The 21575-nt window shown below is 40.4% G+C and overlaps 1 protein-coding gene across 1 annotated transcript in view; it reads left to right on the plus strand.

Moving 5' to 3' along the window:
* The window catches only part of CORIN (corin, serine peptidase), a 247920-nt gene that overhangs the window by 16418 nt on the left and 209927 nt on the right, over positions 1-21575 (plus strand). Inside the window, exon 2 of the mRNA XM_069540711.1 lies at positions 11501-11645. Within this exon, the coding sequence (XP_069396812.1) occupies positions 11501-11645 (145 nt within the window). The remainder of the gene's footprint in view (positions 1-11500; positions 11646-21575) is intronic.

A 21575-nucleotide genomic window follows, 5' to 3' on the forward strand; every position in this document is an offset into this window, starting at 1 on the left:
ATATTATTAAATAAAAACTTGGACCTCCTTTCTATTTCAATCTTTACTATTGAAAATGACTTTTCCTACACTGTCTTACAGTGTACTAAGCAAATCTTTGAAAACTGATGATTAGGGCCAATACTTGCATGTCATTCTCAGGGCAAAGTATTCTAAGCTATAGAAGTTGTCGAAGAGTCCACATTTTCTGGAATTCCATTTCATTCTCTGGCAATATTTTATAAATTCTTGATAATTTGCTTATTTTCTTATCATTTTCCACGTCCCCGAAAGATAGAGTAGAAAACTTCTGTAATTAAAGATTCCAGGTAATTAAGGTTTTATTAGATAATTAGGTGAAGGTTTTTAAGATAATGTTGAAAAGTGAGCTCTAGAAAGAAATTAAGAAAAACCACAGAGAGGCCATTTCTAAGACGTAGTTCCCATTGTCGAGCTACAGTGAGTTGTCATCCTCCATTAGGCCATGTCTGACTTGGAAGGAGGATCAAAAGCCCCACAATGACTATGCTATGAGATCTGGTCCTTCATAGGTTTGGGGTCATCCGGGGTCAGCCCTGCATGGCTCAGTGGGGGAAAGCTTAGTCTATCTTTGTAGACAGAGATGGAGAAGAGATGGTGTGTTTCAGGAAGCTCTGAAAGCTATGGTCTAGAATTCAAGCCAAATTAAAAACCATGGGCTCTCTAGTCACCTGCTGAGTTTCAGAAAAGGGAATCGCTTTAGATTCTGCCTTTTTTCTTCATTAACTTGAATTATTTTAATTAAATTACTCACAAAGAGCCTCAAATTCCTCTTCTGTAAATGGGTATGGTAATAGCAACCACTTAGTAGAGCTGTTGTGAGCATTTCCATATATAATGCATTTAGAGGAGTGCCTGGCTCATGGGAAGTGCTCAACGGGTGTTTGGCCATATTGTTATTGTTACTATTATTATTATGACTGTAATAATTATTCAGAAGCATTCCATTCCTTGTATTTCTAAGACTCTTCTGACGATGGGAGGGCAGATTAGAAGAGTGTATTTATTATTTTAATATTTTTCTAGAGTGCCTACTACAAGCCAGGCCCTTTTAAAATACTGGGGTTACGATGAGAAGCAAAACCCAACATGGTCCCTGAGCTCATGGAGCCTACAGCCTAGCAGGAATAACCAACATAATCTAATGATCATACAAACACATGTAAATCATAACTGGGATAAAGGGCCGAGAGACTGAACTAGTCATGGGTCATGAGTTGATGTTTAAGGGTGAATCCTGAGTGACTCCGGCAGGTGGGGGCTGGGTGGAGGCCATTCTAGGCAGAGAGTGATTATGGGGTACTGGGAAGAGCCAGGTGGCCGGTGTGGAGAGAGGAGGGTGGGCATGAGTGGTGTGCAATGAGCCTGGTATAGATGGGGCACACCTAGAGGGTCTCCAGATCCTGCTACTCAAAGTATGGTCCTCACACCATCAGCGTCAGCATCAGCTGGGAGCTGGTAAGGAATGCAGAATCTCAAGCCCCATCCCACACCTATTGGATCAGATTCTCCCCACATGATTCACATGCACATTGAAATTTGAGAAGCATTGTCCTCAACACCATGTTAGGGAAGTTGGTCTTTGTCTCTCAAGTCTCTGGAAGGTTTTAAGCGGGGAGGTGACACATCCCAATGAGCATCTTGAAAAGATCACTTGGGCTACAGTGTGGAGTTTGAAAGGGGACAAGTGAGGATATGGGGAAACCAGTTAGGAGATTGTTGAAGTAGGTGGAGAATGTGGGGTCTCTAAGGGGACTGGGAAGCGATTGCCCATGTTTCCACCAACTTTACTTTGTATTGTTTACTTCCTATTAATCCCTGTTTGAAAACATTTTGGCTGTCACACTAGTGATTTGTACTTGCAAATTGCTAATTTGTAATTTATGAAGCTGTAAATTTTTATTCTGAACTTATCCTGATTGACGACATATAAAAGGCACCGAGCTTCTTATTAACAGGAGATCATCCACTGTAGCTGCAGTGAGTAAACAAACTTGATGGTTACATTACTGAGCATGAAAAGCCTAGATGTATGTATGGTGTTTAAAGAGAACTTTTAATAGTTTTTTCCCTCCCTTCCATCAAAAGTAAGTATATCAAAAACCTATAACTTTTCTTGGGAAATTTTACTGGCCTTTCGTTGTGAGTCATTTATTTAATTGAGACAATATACATCTATTCTGATCCTACTATATACCAGGAACTAAAATAAAAAGGGATAAAAATAATGGTCTGGGCTATTTGTTGAATGAATTAAACATGGACCTTTACCTCCTGAGATTATAGTTTAGTAATTTTAGTGTGTACATAATGACCATGATCCAAAGTAGAGAGTGATAAATGCCATAGTCCAGTTAAAATGCTTCAGCTGCAAGTGATAGAATATTCAGAATGAAAGTGATATAACAAGAAATAATTTATTCTTTTCCCCTATAAATGTAGCCTGAAAGTAAGCAGTTTAGGACTGATGGGGCAACTTCACAAATCCATCAGGGATCCTGGTTCGTTCTTTCTTGCTACCCAGCCATCCTCTGCCTACAGCTTTCATCTCTGGGTCCAAGGTAGTTGCTTGATCATCAGCTATTATATCTATATTCCAGCCAGCAGGGAGGAGGGACAATACTCCAGTCTTGGAGAATATTTCCTGGAAGTCGTATTTGCCATTTCCAAGTTCATTCCATGGTCAAGAACGTGGTCACATGGCCTCACACATCTCCAAAAGAGACTGGGAAATGCTGTCTTAATTCTAAGTGCTGTCTTTATTCTAAAATTTAGGGTTCTGTTTCGAAGATCAAAGGAAAGAATAGGTGCTGGGAGTCTGCCTCAGAGAGATTACTTCTGTCTGGGTAGTCAAGGAAGGCTTCCTGAATGAGAAGAAATATGAGTTACTTCTTTAAGGATTTGGTTTTAAGCAGATGGATGTGGAAGAAATAGATAGTCTAGAACCATGATTTCCAAACTCTGTGCTGAAGTACCCCAAGACACTGCAGTGACTCACAGAGGCTGCTGGTTATTTTCAATTTTTGAGGGAAATCTAGTGATACTTGACATCTGTTGGTTACCGAATGAAATACTAGCTTGAGGTAGTTCACAGTTTCAACATTAGATTGCGCTATATTCCTTTTGATGTCATCCTATCTTCATAAAGCTGCGTTCTTGGTGGTTGCTGTGTAGAAAGTCGTACCAGGCAAAAATCCACGTGGAACATGAGTGGTGGTGGTTTCTAGTTTGATTCTGAGGTTTGAGGTGTTGTGCAGTGCCCAACAGATGCACATACCCCATTAGTGTAAGTAATTGTGGTTATTTAAGAATGACATGAAAATATTGGATTGGCCAAAAAGTTTGTTCTGGTTTTTCCTTAAGATGTTATGGAAAAACCAGAATGAACTTTTTGACCAACCCAATATTTAAAAATTTTAACTTATGTGTAGTATGTTTTCAAATGGCTACTAAGCTTTAGGATATAAGTACTTATAAAATTGTTGGACCAGGCTAATAAATAAATGGAACTGTTAGGCATTTCTTTTGGCCTAGGACCACTGAAAAAATTACCTAGACACTGATGGTGCTGTGAACCCAGAATGTCTGGGGATCTCTCATTTATGGGGTTAATATAGTTTCATGTTCTTAACATAGGTAGTGTTGAAAAAATTTTTCAGTAATAAAATTCATGACAATTTTCTTTCTGAAACACAATATTTTCTAACTGACTTCAAAGTTCATAATAGGAAATTTGAGCATGGAGTTGCACTAATAGTTCCAGTAAAAACTGATGTTATTAATTTTTAGTATATTTTCCCTGAAAGGAAATATTTTTACTATTTTACCAATTACATTTTCTCCTCCAAGTATTTTTAGCAAATTCAAGAATAGACTCTGTAAGGCATGTGTCATTAAAAAAAAAAAAGGAGTTATTTACATAGTTATGTACAGAGAAATTTTTGTTTAGGTGATTGAATTCATTTATTTATTCACAGATATTAATCCATTCCTGATGGTGTTCTAGGTGCTGGGCATACACTGATGAGAAAAGGGTAATATTTGCACACATACAGAGAGATACAACTGAATTAGTATTACTTATGCTATGATTATGTTTTTACAGAAGCAGGAATAAATTTGTACTTTCTAGCTTTATAATCTTATGAGTGTTTGTTGGTTCTTATAGTTTATAATGCATGTTGCAGTCCTATTTCAGTTTGAATATCCCTAAAACTCATGCTTTCCTTTCTTCTTCTAATGTAATATATTAAAAGTCTGGATAATTTTTTTGATTTTGAAGATTAATTTTATCTTTGACCCTTTTTGGAGTAACCATGTATTGGGTTAACAGCAATAATTAGGCAGTTTTATCTGTCAGTTTGCCACCTGTACAATTATATCAGGCTTCATTAAGGGCCCTAGTAAGAGATAACGTGATATATTCTTAGGAGAATTTATAATTTGATTTGGTTATCATATTACATTTGTAGAATTTAAAATATCCATGCATGCAGGTATAGAGTGATACTCTCTATCAGGTGTTGGCAAACTTCTTCTGGAAAGGGCCAGATAGTAAATATTTTAGGCCTTGTGGGCCACATGGCTCTGTTGAAATTACTCAGTGCTGTTGCTGTAGCAGGAGAGCAGCTATAACAATATCTGCATGAATGAACAGAGCTGTCTGCCGATAAAACTTTAGGGATAAAACAGGCAGTGGCTGGGTTTAGCCCATGGGCTGTAGTTTGCTGACCCCCGCTCTCTATATTTAAAATGCACAATTTATCATGCAGGCAGGTCCACCTGATTGATTGGAAAATAGTTCTTACATAACCCAGCAATCAGAGTGAGAGCAACGTGTATAGTTCCCAGTCACTTACCCCACTCGGAATGAGGGGGGCTGTGGAGGGCAGCAAGGCTGTTGTCCCTAAGAAGGTACTTAGTTCCTTCTGGGCTGAACGTCTGCTTTGTCCTAACCTGGTTGGTAGCAGCTCTTTTCATCTCTAATATCCCCAGTCAGATATTTCTGGTTCATTGGCTCTTTGGTGAGTCCTGGCCCCAGCCTTGGGAGGGAATCTTCCATCTGAGGGATCCATGGGCAGGTATCTCCTTGTTCACAAGCAGTTTCTGCCATTTGCAGCTGTGGAAGTATTCCCAAGAATGTACCAAGTGTTAACGAAGTAAAAAGCTGCAGGAAGGTAGGACAGGATAAAGACAAATGTACCTGAAATATTAGCTATGGTCTTCTTGACCTTTGGAATCCTCATAAAATGGACTTGAAACCCACTATACCCCTGTGGGTGTCCAAAGCCCTCCCCAGGTCTCTGCCAATCCACTGGGTACATGGTTCTCATAATCAGCTCTGGTTCCAGGCTCTGAATCTCCTGAATGAGTTCAGTTTGGGGATCATTTTTCATGTTTCCTTTTTCTGTAATTCCATGATACACAGCCTCTTTCTCACTCTGGCTATAGTGTGGAGAACAAATCAGGGAGTGCAGGAATAGATGGAGGTGAACCAGACAGGGGGAGGCATTTGCAGGATTCCAGGTGAGACGTGATGGCCGTTGTTAGTCGGATGTAGTCGATGAGGCTGGAGAGTTTTGCTTTGCAGAGGGTTGTATCCAGGTGTCCAAACAGTGCCTGACACACAGTGGGTGCTCAATTATCTCTTCCTGAGATAGGGAACCATGGGAGATTACTAGATGTGGGGATGGAGATTGTTTATTTGGCCAGACATGTGGGGTTTGAGGTACTTTTGCAGCATCCACTGGGGAGATGTCAAATGGCCAGTTGGATACAAAGGTCTGGAGTACAGAGGAAAACTCTGTGCTTGCTATTTAGAGATGTAAGTCAATTGATGCTATTTGTGTGGGTGGCATTGCCTGGAGAAAGCGGATGGGAGAAAAAAGTTTATAGAAAGAGAAGGAGTGACCAGTGAGGGAGCAGAAAGAGAAGTCAAAGGAAGAAAGTGCTTGAAGAAGATGGGAGTGGCTAACTGAGAATTTGATCTGTCAAATGATACTGAGATGTCATTACAAGGATGATTGAAAAATATCATTTCAGTAGAGCAACATGGAGGTCAATGGTGACCGTAGCAAAGGCTCTTTTGGTGCAGTGACAGAAGTGGATGCCAAACTGTAGTGGTCACAAGAGTAGGCGGTAAGTGAGGAAACTTGGACAATAAGTATTCAGAACTGTGAGATCATTTTGGATGAGAAAGAAGGAGAGAGATAGGACTGTGCCTGAAGTGGAATATAGGCTTGAGAAGGGATTTAAAAAATAACCAGGAGAGACCTTAACATAGTAAAAAGCTGACGGCAGTGATATAGGAGATAGAGGGAGGGGAAGAGAGGGGAGAGGGGGAAAGAGAGGTAAATCGAGATCGGATATATGATTCAATGGAGAATTAAGATGGCAAATTCCTGAGAAGAGAGGAGGAGATGAAGTCTGTAGCAAATGTGGAAGGATTAGTCTTGAATAGGAAGAGTCTTAAATAGCATCTCTACAGGAGAGAAGGGTCTATAAATGAGCATGTGTGTGTGCTGAAATTTAGGTAGGTGAGGCAATTCCCATTTGATGGTTTTTATTCTCTCTGTAGGGTGGGAATAGGGGTGGATCCTCTTCTGAAAGTGAGGGCAGAAGAGTGGGAAAAGATAGTTTGAGGAGAATAGAAAAGACTTTAAATTAGCAATCAAGTAGTCCTGTTGCGTGACTTTTTACAGCCACATTCAACTGTCCAAGTGTAGATACAGAGAGAGAAGATTGTTGGATTCATCTCATGTTGGCTTTTATGAGATAGGTGAGAAGAAAATCCAGAGGGGTAAGGGGGTTCAGGACATCAGCAAGAGTATCACTGAAATAATGGTCCAAAGATTTTTAAAAAGATATATAGAGAAATGAAGAAAGGAGAGAGTTGATCAAGTGGGAGAAGATAGAGGGATCAATGGACAGTAGGTCCTGAAAGACTCAGAGAATGGCTGTCATGATGAATGGATAAAGAAGATGTGATACACACACACACACACACACACACACACACACACACACACACACACACAAACACAAAATGGAATATTACTCGGCCATAAAAAAGAATGAAATAATGCCATTTGCAGCAACATGGATGGACCTAGAGGTTATCATGCTAAGTGAAGTCAGACAAAGACAAATAGCATATGATATTGCTCATATGTGGAATCTAAAAAAATGATACAGATGAACTTATTTACGAAACAGAAATAGACTCACAGACATAGAAAACAAACGTATGATTACTAAAAGGGAAGGGGGAGAGAGATAAATTAGGAGTTTGGGATTACACACTACTATATACACACTACTATATATAAAATAGATAACCAACAAGGAGCTACCGTATAGCACTGGGAACTCTACTCAATATTCTATAATAGCCTATAATGGAAAAGAATCTGAAAAAGAATATATATGTGTATATATATGTGTGTGTGTGTGTATAACTGAGTCACTGTGCTGTACATCTGAACCTAATACAACATTGTAAACCAACTGTATATTTAAAAATGAGAGAGAGAATGGCTGTTGTGAAAAAAAGTTGAATCACTAAGCCAGGAGGCAAGCACAATAAAGAATGTACAAGAGACAGATGAGAAGGTCTCCCAATGGAACCAATGACTCAAGGAGATGTCCCAGTCAGGTAGATTGTATCCATATATGTTACATAAGCCAACACGACACCTTTAAAAATCAATGTAGTTCTTAAGACACAAGAAATGAGCTTTCACCAACAGGATTAATAAAACATGAGAACTACATATTTGAAATATGTGCAGGTCAACAAGATGCATTGCTCCCTGCCTGCACCATGGAATGCTTGTGCCTGTGCTTAGCTTACGGTTTCTAGTATGTGGAGGGTAGATTCTGGAAGAGGGTACCTTCTGGAGAGAGGGTTGTTGAGTCCACTGAAATGAAGCTTAGGAATTGTCCTAGCAGTTTATCTCATCTGGCATTATTCACCCAACAGTAAAGTCTGAGAGTTGCATTATATTCAGAGGAACCTCAAAGGGCCTCTGAATAATGCAGGATTTATAGCAATAGTCTTAAGTGGCCATGAGTGCAAGAGAAAAGTTACGCACTTGAGGAAAGTGCTGAGATTTCTTCTAAGTATTTCTTAGTTCTGAATTTCTTGTAAGTATTTCTTCCTCTTCTCCCCTTCATAAAAGGAATCAATTTCCTAGTTATTGGAGAAAGCATTTGCACTAATTGTGAATATGGTTTCTGGAGGTCAAATACTTGTTGATATACTTATATACGATATTAAAATGAGCCTCTAGCACGTTCCCTACTGATTCTTCTCTTATGAATGCTAAATGAGATGTATTTGGACACAGGATTCCACATAGCACTGAGGCCATTGTGCATCTGCCACCCAAGAAGATTATCGCTATAATGCTCCCGTGACCACCCACCTTAACCAAGAAAGCTTTTCCATTGTTGTGGAAGCCAAAGAAAGTTCCTAACTCTTTACCTCTCTGGATGTATTTTACCACTCTTTTAAGCTGTAACAGGGCTTTTCAGGGATACTTTTCTCAGAATCATGGCTAGTTCAAGTGCTGGTTCCCTACAATGTCTTAACTGATCCTCCAGCAAGAAATCGTATTCCTATCTTTTGAATTCCTATAAATCTCATGGTGCTTATCATTTGCTACCTCGAAATGTAGTTATTTACATACATATCTTATCTCTCCTACAAGACTGTGGGCTTTGGAGGGACAGTTGGTCTTAAATCGTTATTATATCCATCACTATGCTTATTATAATTAGTAGGTGTTCAATAACTACTTGTTGAGTAAATGAAGTAAATAAGTCAGTTCTGCTACTGTTTCTGTTGAGCTGTAGTTCCACACTGGCTTTTTTAATTTATTTTTTGAAACTTTTTTTAGGGCTGTGTTTGATCTTGAAAGACCTCTTGGTTCCTGAACTACATCTGGGGCTCTGTTGGACTCCACACAGGTTCTGTGTGGTTTATCCTGGATCGCCATTAGACCTGTGGTTTGGTCTGTGGCCCTTGCTTCCTTATCTATGTGTGGCCTTAAATTTATTTATTTTATTTACTTTTGGCTGCATTGGGTCCTCGTTGCTGCACGCAGGCTTTCTCGAGTTGTGGCGAGCAGTGCCTACTCTTCCCTGCGGCACACGGGCTTCAGTAGTTGTGGCACTCGGGCTCAGTAGTTGTGGCTCACTGGCTTAGTTGCTCCACGGCACGTGGGATCTTCCCAGGCCAGGGCTCGAACCTCTGTCTCCTGCATTGGCAGGAGGATTCTTAACCACTGCTCCACCAGGGAAGCCCCACACTGGCTTTTTACAGGTAAATGTTATATCCAAGCCTCAAAGGGTACCACCCACCCAATGCTGGTGTTATAATCAATGTGCTATAGCAGATCTTATATTATATTGTGTCAGTGTGTTAGATCACATTGGGTGAAATCTGAAACTGACCCTCATATACGGAAGGCAAGGAGAGACTGAAGAAAGAGGCAGATGACTCCAGATTGGTAGATGGCAGTTTTAATAAGCAAGGGAACTTACATGCAAGGTTTGTCTTGGGCAGCTGCAAGGTGATTAGATCTCCATGCCTGCCAGAATCTTAAGAGTTTATATAGAAGACATAACGGGATGCAGTCATGTATACCATCCAGATGGTCTCAACAGCGCATTGCTCTCTCAAGGCTGTGTCCTTGAAAATGGCTTTGGCTGTGGGAACAGTGGGTGTAACATACATTCTAAGGACAGAAGAGGGGGTGATGAGCCTCTGATTGCCTGACTCCAGCTCATGGTTCAACTGGTAGGTCACGTCCTTTCCATGACCTCCTCCTGCCACTTAATTGTAAATTAACTCTGAATCAACTCACGTTGGCTGGTCAATTAAACCAGGTTCAAAGGGAATGGGTCAGTAAAGACATTAATCTAGGAAATCAAGCCATTCTTAAGCTAACAGCATACGTTCTTTCAAATAATGTCTCCCACGGAGAATTCTTAAGATTACGGAGGGTGTCATCACATCAGTGTATGTAGTGAATACTGCTTGCAATATGTGTTAGTGAACCAGAACTCATTTTGATGTAGGAGGAATAAAGGAGAAATGGAGAATCACATATGCTTTGCAATTCAGAAGAACTCATCAAAGTTGCCTTTTTATCCGTGGGAAATTATCAGGTACTGGTTATATACCAGAAAAGATCAAATGCAGGATCATCGGTTAGGACAACTTCTTGATTTTGATAAAGCTCTTTCTCAAAGGTCATTCAATTTAAAAAATTAGATTTTTCTTACAGAGGAAGAACCAACAAAACTTGGTAATGAATAGCATGGGGGGATGATGGAAAAGTCCGGAGTCTCGAGGTTATAGGAATAGTGGAGTTTGTTTTAGCACAAATATGGAAGTCAGGAGAACTAGTTTGAAGGTAATGGATAAAGAAGGAGATTAGTTTGGTTTTGGACATGTTGAGAAGAGATGATGCTATGTACTAGGCATCAGAAATATATGACCTAACTTGAAAGGAAGTTCAGGACTCAAGAGATTCGAGAGCTGGGTACACCAAGGTTGTAGTGCAAGCTCTGAAACTGTCAGAGAAGGAAAGGCAAGGAGAGTCAGAAGTCCAAGAGAGAACCATGAGAAACATCTTCATTAATGGGATCAGAAGAGTTGCTCATAGTGACTCAAATCACTTTTAATTCCATCTCTGTTGAAAAAATTACTCCCCTAAGCCAGTTGCAATAAATGAATATCCAGACATTGTTTCTGGCAAGAGATTGACCTAAGCAAAATTTAAAGAATTTGAAGACAAGAACTTTGTCTCGTTGAACCAACTCCGTTGCATCTCATCATTCTCTCACAAATGGATGGGCTGCAGGGGCAGTGTGGACAGTGGAGGGCATCCTGTCAGTGGCCAACAGAACAGGCTCTTTTTCACTGTTCAACTTGCCACTAAATACATGGACAGTAATATTCAATCTTGCTGAATTATTAATGGTTAAAAACTTATTTGATCTCGATTCATGCAGATTTGGGTTAGGACTAATGAGCAAAACAAGAATGAAATCTGGATAATGCCCTGTCCACAACTACTCACCAGTATTTTATCACTGTATTAGGCACTCTTTGCTTAGAGTTCTAGGTCAAGGTGAGTTCTTGCCATGGTAAGAACAGCCCTTTGGAATAATACCAAATTAGCAGATACATTAAAAAAAAAATCAAGATGGAATATCGTTATAAGTTCATATACTCCTGAAAAACATTTCAGAAATAGATGATTTGCTCTTCCCTGAATGTGATTTGTAGTTATTTGTTCATTTATTAGTGTGATTTGGTGACTAACCTCATTTCATGCCCTAAAATGCACGGAGGAAAATCTCTTAGGAATGCTGCTTCTCTAAATGGATAGCTGTACTCTAAGATGTCATACCATGTACTGAGTTGCTTTGTAATATTAAAACCATGTTTCATTTTCCTCTCCTACTTTAGGTCTTGGGAGCAGATGGTGATACCATGGGTGATGATTGCTCTCAGAAGCTGGCGACTGTGAATATTCTTCGCTTCCTATTGCTGGTCCTGATTCCATGTATCTGTGCTCTCATTGTCCTGCTGGTGATCCTGCTGTCCTTTGTTGGTAAGTGATGCCATTATTAAAGATAAATGAAGTTAAAATTAAAATTAGCATGATTTATAAGAGCTGTTTCTTTTTTTTTTTTTTTGCGGTACGCGGGCCTCTCACTGCTGTGGCCTCTCCCATTGCGGAGCACAGGCTCCGGACGCGCAGGCTCAGCGGCCATGGCTCACGGGCCCAACCGCTCTGTGGCATGTGGGATCCTCCCAGACGTGGGCGCGAACCTATGTCCCCTGCATCGGCAGGCGGACTCTCAACCACTGCGCCACCAGGGAAGCCCAAGAGCTGTTTCTACTGCTCTGGGTGGTGGTTTACCATTGGAGGATCTTTCCCAGCGGGGAGAAATCTGATTGTATTTGCATTTTCAAAAGACAAAAGACCTGGATACACTATAGGGGGCTGGAGGCATAAAGAAATGAAGGCAGGGAGACAATTTGGAGACTGGCGATTATCTAAGTAAAAGATGATAAGGGCTTAGATTAAAGCATTTGGTGCACTAAAATCAACGGAAATCAAGACAGATTGGATTTTGGCATGAGGGAGAAAGAGAAGTCAAGGTTGACTCCGATTTCTAGCTTGGGCAACCAAGGTTGATTTTGGTGCCACCTGTTAACGTAGGAAGTAAAGGCGGAGGAGAGGGATGCAGGTAGATGGAGGGCAGGCTGGAAGTTCAGTTAGGACATGTTAAGTTGGAGAGACTTGTGGAACAACGAAATACAGTGAAATCATAGTTTAAGGGCATTTATGGTGAGCAAGTTCAGCAGTGCAAGCTGGGCCAAGAAATGGAGGACTGTAAGAGTCCAACACCTTACCTTCCTAAGGGAATTTCAAGGGAAATGGTGAGTCTGTGTGATTTCTGGCTTCTGTGCTGACTTTAGAATTTAACTCTCACCCCGCTGGAACTATCCAGAAGGGAAGCTGAAAAGGGAGCCTGAGTGCAGTTATGAATGTGGGAGTCTCAGTGGAAGCAGCGCGAGTAGATGAACTGTTAGGAGAAAGGGCACTGATTAAAAGCTGGGGGCATATGGGTTTCCCTGGTGGCGCAGTGGTTGAGAGCCCGCCTGCCGATGCAGGGGACACGGGTTCGTGCCCCGGTCCGGGAAGATCCCACATGCCGCGGAGCGGCTGGGCCCGTGAGCCATGGCCGCTGAGCCTGCGTGTCCGGAGCCTGTGCTCCGCAACGGGAGAGGCCACAACAGTGAGAGGCCTGCGTACCGGCAAAAAAAAAAAAAAAAAAAAAAAAAAAAAATCTTTGGACATAGCCCTGGAGGATGCCGGTGTTTAGGGGAGACAAGGAAAGAGGAAGCATCAAGAGATACCGGAAGTGTTGTTGGAGAAGAAGGAAAGGAACCGGGAAATGCTGGGTTCCACAGAAGCCAAAGGCAGAGAGATGGTCAGAGGTCACAGGGTGACAAGTAAGAAGAGGACAGAAAATGCCTCGGCCCAGGAAGTCTGCATGTTTTCTATTGGGGTTTTAATCGCCCTGCTCCACGTGGTGCCAGCTCTGGCCTGCTCTCGGGCTAAAGGCAGGACAAAACCCTGAAACTTGCCTCTGCCCCTCTCTTCTTCCAGGACTCGCCTCCCCCCCAGACTTGGCCTGCTTTTGTTTCCTTTCCAGTACCGTCGGGTCGTTGCTTTTTTGTGTTTTGTCCAGAGTTTATAGTTGTTATGTCTGGGAGGGTCTGTCTGGTAGACGCTCCCTCAGTCATAACCGTGTCGTCTTTTTTTTTTTTTTTTACGGTACACAGGCCTCTCACTGTTGTGGCCTCTCCTGTTGCGGAGCACAGGCTCCGGACGCGCAGGCTCAGCGGCCACGGCTCACGGGCCCAGCCGCTCCACGGCATGTGGGATCTTCCTGGACCGGGGCACTAACCCGCGTCCCCTGCATCGGCAGGCGGACTCGCAACCACTGCGCCACCAGGGAAGCCCCCCTGTCATTTTTAACATTCTCATTCTCAGAACACTGTGTGGAATGGCTCACACACTGTGAAGAATATTTCCTTTTAATCTCAGGATGGAATGCTAATATAAGTTTAAAACCCATTTTTAAGTGCTTCAGAGCTTAGAGGCCTCTGAGAAGAGGCAGGGTGCTATTAAAACAGTGCTTTAATGGGGTTTATTTATATATTCATTTAAACATTTTTATCACTTTATTGAAATTTAATTTACACACCATACAATTCACCCTTTAAAATGTGTAATTCAGTAATTTTTAATATATTCACAGGTAATTTCAACCATCACCACAGTCAATTTTGGAACATTTTCATTACCTCAAGAAGAAACTCTATTCCCTTTTAGCTGTCACCATCCCATCTTTCTGTCTCCCTGTGCTCCAGCCCTAAGCAACCACTAATGTACTTTGTGTCTCTATAGATTCCCCTATTCTGGACATTTCATATGACCATATGTGGGTTTTGTGACTGGCTTCTTTCACTCCACATAATATTTTCAAGGTTCATCCACGTTTTAGTATCTATCAGTACTTCATTCCTTATGGTGAAATAATACTCCATTGTATGGATTTACCACGTTAAAAAAATCCATTTATCAATTGATGGACATTTTAGTTGTTTCCATCTTTCGGCTATTACGAATAATGTTGCTCTGAACCTTCATGTTCAAGTTTTTGTGCGGACATATGTTTTCATTTATCTTGGGCTTATACCTAGGGGTAGATTTTTCTTGTATCACTTATATGAGATTAGGAAGTGAACCAATTTGTAACCATTTCTTAGTGCTATTTTGGCTTATATGTAGGTAACCTTTAGAAAGTGGGTGTTTTCCAGACAGTCTTCAAAAGCATTCTTTTCATAGGTTCTGCACCAGATGATTTGATATAGATATATTAAGTAATATCTGCCCAAATAAACATTTCCTGTTTTATAACTGAGATGTTTGTTGTTTTAATGAGCGATAAAATCATTTTATACCTTTGTTTAAAAAACCTCGTTAGATTCTGCTTGCTTTTAAGAATGTTCTGTTTGGTTTGCGCTTAAAATCCGTGCTCTTTCAAAGTTTTGTAGTTATTTCTGGGTCTGTAAGGGTTGCTAAGGGATGTTGGAATGCCACATAACAGGAGCTCTAGCTTCAAAAGGCAAAGAGATAATAGAAGTTTATTGATTAGGAAGAGATAATAAAACCTTATGCTAATAAACACAGATGCACTACGCGTTTCTAATTTTGTCTCTTTGGGCTTCTGGCATGCGTAAAGTCAAGATGGCAGAGATTTCTGAAGATAAGAGAGTTGGACTTTCTGAATAATTATTTCAGCAGCAGGCTGTAGAAAGGAGCAATAGCAAATCGTTTCTCTCCTCAACCCCTTAAACTGAAGCTGGAGCTACAAAGGTTTCGTTTAGTTTAATTTAGTTTAGTTTGGACTCTAAAATGAAGATTCAGGTATTTGAAGGAAATTGAAGAGAAAAATGAAGAGTAAGAAAGGTACAGTATTATACCTGGGTTTTTATTTTTCAGTTATAGTCTAATACTGAAGGGCCATGTGACCTAGAAGAAAGAATTTAAAGCTCAACGCTAGGAGGTCTGGGTTTAGCATCTTACTCTTCCATTTACTAGGTGGGTGACTTTTGGTCACATGCTTTACCTTCTCTGTAAGATGGGGAATATAATTCTTATTCATTTCAGAGAATTGTTATGGAAGTAAAATGAAATATCTGTGAAAGTGTTTTTATTTATTTATTTTAGTTTTAAAAAATTTTTTATTTTCTATTGGAGTATAGTTGATTAATAACATGTTAGTTTCAGGTGTATAGCAAAGTAATTCAGTTATACATATACATTCTATTCTTTTTCAAATTCCTTTTCCATTTAAGTTAATACGAGTATTGAGCAGAATTCCCTGTGCTATACATAGGTCCTTGTTGGTTATCTTTTTTTTTTTTTTTTTTTTGGCTATGCCGCGTGGCACGTGGGATCTTAGTTTCCCGACCACGGATCGAACCCGCACTCCCTGCAGTGGAAACGTGAAGTCTTATCCACTGGACCACAGGGAAGTCCTGTTGGTTATCCATTTTAAATATAGCAGCGTGTACATGTCAATCCCAAATTCCCAATCTATCCCTTCACCCCCGGTAACCGTAAGTTTGTTCTCTAAGTCTGTGAGTCTGTTTCTGCTTTGTAAATAAGTTCTTTTGTATCATTTTTTTAGATTCTGCATATAATGGTATCATATTGTGAAAGTGTTTTTATAGGTGACAACATTCATTATGAGAGTAAAAAATTGGTTTTTGCTTATGAATATTATTACTAATATTAGATAACTTATTAATAAATAGTTCTCTTACACTCAAAAATTAACCAAAAATGTCCTTATCTCATTTTAACTCTATCTGTAAGAACTAAAATCTGTGAACTATGACCCATCATCATAGTAATCCCATAATTTATAACCCCATAACCCTACAACCAAGCCATTGCCATAGTATAGTTTAATTGCTAATAAAGTAGCTAGGAAGAAGTAAAGTTGACCGACTGTTGGGTTTGCAGTGTGATGCCAAGTTTCACTTGACTGTTAGGCTCAGGCCTGAGAGCCACTTTCAGAGACTCATTCCTCTCTTATAAGAGCTAAACTAGCAGTTTAATTCTTCCATCACATGTTGTGCTTCCATCACAGGACTGCAAGAGTCAGCTAGTACCATGGAATACTTGATCAGACCTTGGACTGATATCTGCCTTAAATTGTTTATAAATAATATAGAAACATTATATATGCAACACTTAAAGTAAAATTATGTTGACATGTTGAGCAACATCGAACAGACATAAAATAGTAGATATAATTTGATACTGTTTATTCCTTTATTGAATGCCTGTGAAATTTGAGGCAATATCCTATGGGACTTGGGCACAGCCCTGAATCAGCCTATCCTCATGGGCTTCCTAGTTCAGTGAAGGAGGGACACCTAAAAATGACCACACAGTTGATTAGTTACCACAGAGGTAACTCCTATGCAGGAAGAGAGTTTCTTTGAGACAAGGTCTGACAGGGTCTGAACGTGGTCTGGGAAGCCTTCCCTGAGGGGGTGGTGCTTTAACCATGACCTTCACCATGAGAATTTTGGAGTGGGGGAGTGGCGTGATTGAGCTGGTTGGGGATGTTAAAAGGTTTTTTTGACACCTGTCTAGAGAAAGGGTTGACGTGGGTAGAGAATGTGGCAGCGGAAAAAATAGAAAGTTATTTCAAGTATCTTATAAATGTGCTTTGCAGTATGGTCTGCACTGATTTTTTTTTTTTTTTTAAGCAGAGGTCTTCTTAGAAGCCCATATGATTTAAATTTATTTATTTATTTATTTTTGGCTGTGTTGGGTCTTCGTTTCTGTGCGAGGGCTTTCTCTAGCTGCGGTGAGCGGGGGCCACTCTTCATCGTGGTGCGCGGGCCTCTCACTCTCGCGGCCTCTCTTGTTGCGGAGCACAGGCTCCAGACGTCTGCACTGATTTTTGCAAACTGTTATTCATCTCAGTTTCATTTCATCAAAGGTATGGTCCCCCCACATCTCATTAGAATGTTCTTAACTTTTTTTTCCCCAGTTGTTGAAGACTTGGTTTCAAAGTCTCGTCCACTCATCCACATCTAAAATAAATTTTGTTTTAGCCTTAAGCTTAAGAATGGCCTAAGGTTACTATTCCTAGTTTTCTTAATTCTATGTAAAGTCTGTGTGGGACCTATTAATTTTTTCTTTTTGTCACGCATTGAAGAAGAAAGAAATTATAGTGGTGGGGAGTATAGGAAATATGGTAAAATAGTTTGTTTTTCTTGAACTCAAGAGAAATATTCCTCTATAAAAGTGACTTTACTCTTCAAAAATGCTAGATGAGCTGGAGATCATTGAACTTAAATATAGTTTTTCTCTTACCGAATTTCTTAGCAGCTTGTGGCTTTTACAAGAATTTGGAATGATAAGAATCTTAACTTCCTAACTTATAGTGTTGTGTTTTGAATATCATTTTAAAATGGAAAACCTCCCAGATCCTGATTTCTTTTCACCAAAACCTTAAGATTTTCCATGCTCTTTTATGACCTGACTCCACGTTCCTTATTTAATTCTCCAAATTCCTTTAATAATGCTGGTCTTCTGAGCAGATGCAAAAACATAGAGTTTTTTTTCGTTAATTCCTTAGGCCTGAGGCCTTCCTTAGGCCTTCTACAACTTTTATTTTTCATTCTCTATTATCTATTGTATCAGTCAGGGCAGGCTATGCTATGCTGTGTAACACAAATAATTCTAATATATTAGTGGCTTCACAACAACGAAGGTCAGTTTCTCATTTGCAACATGTGCTCTGCAAGATATTTTTTCGTTAATTCCTCAGGCCTGAGGTTATGCATTATGTCTAAAGTTTTGGAAAGAGCAGTCTAAAGCCTTGCACTCAAAGTGTAGTCCGTGGATACAGCATCAGCATCACTTGGGAGTTTGTGTGAAACGCAGAATCTGGAATCTTGGGCCCCATTCCAGACCTGCCAATTTGCCTTCTAATGAGATCCGCAGGTGATTTCTATGCTTCATCCAGTCCTTAACCCACTGCAATCTGACCTTTTCCTCTTCGTCTTCTTTTCCTACTACTAAGTCTGTTCTGAGGCCCCCAATGTCCTTCTTTTGAATGTGCAGAATTTGGAACTGATGTGTGTTTGAACAAGAGTTTGAAACGGAGAGCCTGTGCTTTCTCTCTGTGTTTGTTTACATCTGGTCACAATGAGCATGCTCATTTCTGGTGCCAACAATGCTTTCTTCCACTCAGATGTGACGCCCAGATATCATCTTGCTCAGTCTTGACTACTCCCTTCTTCTCGAAATGCTCTTCTGCTTTGCCTGGATATTATCATTTCTAATTTTCCTTCTATTTCTGGCGGCTCTTTCTCTGTCTCCATAAGCTCATCTTTCTCTACCTATCCAGTAAATTTGGGGGTGTCTGTCCTAAGCTCTCTTCTCACTTTGCACCCATACGTCTCTAGACAATATCATCTTCTCCCATGACTTCCTTCATCATTCATGCATTCAACAAGTATTTATTGAGACCTTCACTGGTGCCAAGCATTCTGCTGGGTGCTTGAGATTCAGGCATGCATAATGTACCTTCCGACCTTCGAGGAGGCAGACAAGAAAACAGACAGTTTCACTTGAGTGTGTATGTGGTATATGCAGAGTGTGCTCTGGGAACACAAAGAAGATGCACATTTGTGGGGAAGTCTGGCAAGGCCTTCTGGAGGAAATGTTTAGATTGCCCCGGATTTAGACTTTTTTCCCCTTGAATGTTTCATAGCATTTTTTACTCAATGTATTTATAATAATTACAGTAACAAAAGGAAGCCTCTACAACTTTTATTTTTCATTCTCTATTATCTATTGTATCAGTCAGGGCAGGCTATGCTATGCTGTGTAACACAAATAATTCTAATATATTAGTGGCTTAACAACAACGAAGGTCAGTTTCTCATTTGCAACATGTGCTCTGCAGGATGGCAGGGAGGGCTATGCTTATTCAGGTCATTAAAGGACTAAATTGATGGACCAGCCATCATCTTGAACCTTTGTGGTTATTGTGCCAGAAAGAAAGAAAGAGAGCCCTGGAGTAACTTCTATACTTTTTTTATACTTTTAAAAAAAGTATATAAATGCAGCATCACTAATTATAATCACAATGCCGTACATTAGATCCCCAGAACTTACTCATCTTATAATTGGAAGTTCGTACCCTTTGACCAACATCAAAGATATCAAGCGACAGAATGAGGCAGAAGAATGTAACCCCAGCATGTGCCCTAGTAGAATGGGAGAGAATTGAAAATATTTGATGAATAACACTAAACGCAACCACCTCATCTTGGTAAATATCTTCATTTACCCAGTAATTCAAACCGGAAACCTTGAAGGGACCTCTGACTCTTTCCATTATGTTCTTACAATTTTGCCTCTGAAAGCTCTCTCCCAAATGTTCCCTTTGTTCTCACTGCTTTTGCCTTGACTCAGTCCTTCTGTTCTCACTTGGACTCTTGCAATAGCCTTCTAACTGTCTGCTAGACTTAGCCCCTTTCAAGCATCACCCTGTTGCCAGAGTGATCATTATAACATTCTACCCCATTTAAGACTCTGCAAAATTTCTCTATCACAACAAGATAAATTCCAAACCTATGACAGGAATACCCTTCCCAGTCTGGTTTCTACTTCCTTTCAAACCTTTTCTCTTGCCAGTCCCCTGTGTGCCAGCCATGTTTAACTACCTGCTAGTCAGCTTTTGCATACTTTCCCCTTTGCTCTATCTAGAAAGTTCTCTGTTCCCTATTACTACCACTCCCTCTTCCCCACAAATTCTCTAGGCTCAAACCTAGAAAATCCCTAATCATCTTTTAAGATTCACATGGAGGATCTTCTTCCCTAAGATACCTTTCCTGACTTTCTCAAATGGAATGACAACTTCTCTAATTATTGTCACCGGATTGTCCTATGCCTATCATTCTCAAAGCATTTGTATCATGGTCTGTAGTTTTAGGCTACATGCCTGTCTCCGCCAACTAATCTATAAACATCTCGATGATAAGAAACTCTTACTAAATTTTGTAATTTACTTTCAGCAGAGAGTAAATACATAGTTCCTGGCACATAGAAAATGCAAAGTAAATGTTACCACATGGCTAGAGATATAAAGATAAGGAATTAATTTCAAACTCATATCATAGGAAAATAAAGTTTTTTAACATGCAGATGATGGTTGATTTTTTTAACTTGTATACCTTGTCCAAAATGAGAAGGGTGTGTGGGTGTGTGTGTATGGGTATGTGGCATGTCCCAACTCAATTCTTGGATAAAGTTAAATAACTTCCGTAAGCTTTGGTTTCCTTCCCTCTGAGACTTCATAAAGAAGAGTTAATTATAGCATCTGTTTCATGGGATTGTTGGAAGGCTAACTCAATAAATGCCCATAGTAAGGATACTTAGTAAGGTGCCTGTGTTAGTTTCCTATTGCTGCTGTAACAACTTGGTAGCTTAAAATAACACAAATATAGTACCTTAGAGTTATGGAGGTCAGAAGTCCAAAATTGGTCTCACTGGGCTAAAATTAAGGTGTCGGTAGTACTGTATTCCTTCTGGAGGCTCTAGGGGCCAGTCTGTTTTCTGCCTTTTCCAGCTTCTAGAGGCTTCCTGCGTTCCTTGGCTTGTGGCCCCTTGCCATCTTCAAAATGAGCAATGGCCCATTGAGTCTTTCTCACACTGCATAGCTCTGACACACACTCTCTCACCTCCCTCTTCTGCTTACAAGGATTCCATGACTACCGTGGGCTCACCTGAATAATCCAGGATAATTTCCCCATCTCAGATTCCCTAACTTACATCTGCAACATCCCTTTTGCCATGTAAGGTATGTAAAGTAACCTATTCACAGGTTCTGGGACTCGGGATGTGGACATCTCTGGGGGGAGCATTATTTTGCTGCCACAGTGCTCAATCCACTCATTGTAGATGATCAGTAATACTTGACTATTATTGTTGGAAATGCAGACTGTTTCTTAAACATTGTTAAATAGAGCTGTGTTATAGCTGAAACACTTTTGAGCCATACAGCCTTGAGGTAATGTGGCCTTCTATTAATAACTTAGCATGAAAGAGTCACAGTTATTTTACTCCAAAAGTGGGTTAAGTGATTCACTTTTGAAAATTACCTTAGCCATTTTATTATGCTGGGATGCACTTAGAGTAAAAGGAAATTGGCATTTATTTAAAAGTACCTTAGGACTTCCCTGGTGGCGCAGTGGTTAAGAATCTGCCTGCCGATGCAGAGGATACGGGTTCGAGCCCTGGTCCGGGAAGATCCCGCATGCTGCGGAACAAATAAGCCTGTGTACCACAACTACTGAGCCTGCGCTCTAGAGCCCGTGCTCCGCAACAAGAGAAGCCCCCGCAGTGAGAAGCCCGCGCGTTGAA

The sequence above is a fragment of the Delphinus delphis genome, chromosome 5, assembly GCF_949987515.2.
Source record: "Delphinus delphis chromosome 5, mDelDel1.2, whole genome shotgun sequence".
In the NCBI taxonomy this organism is placed as follows: domain Eukaryota; kingdom Metazoa; phylum Chordata; class Mammalia; order Artiodactyla; family Delphinidae; genus Delphinus; species Delphinus delphis.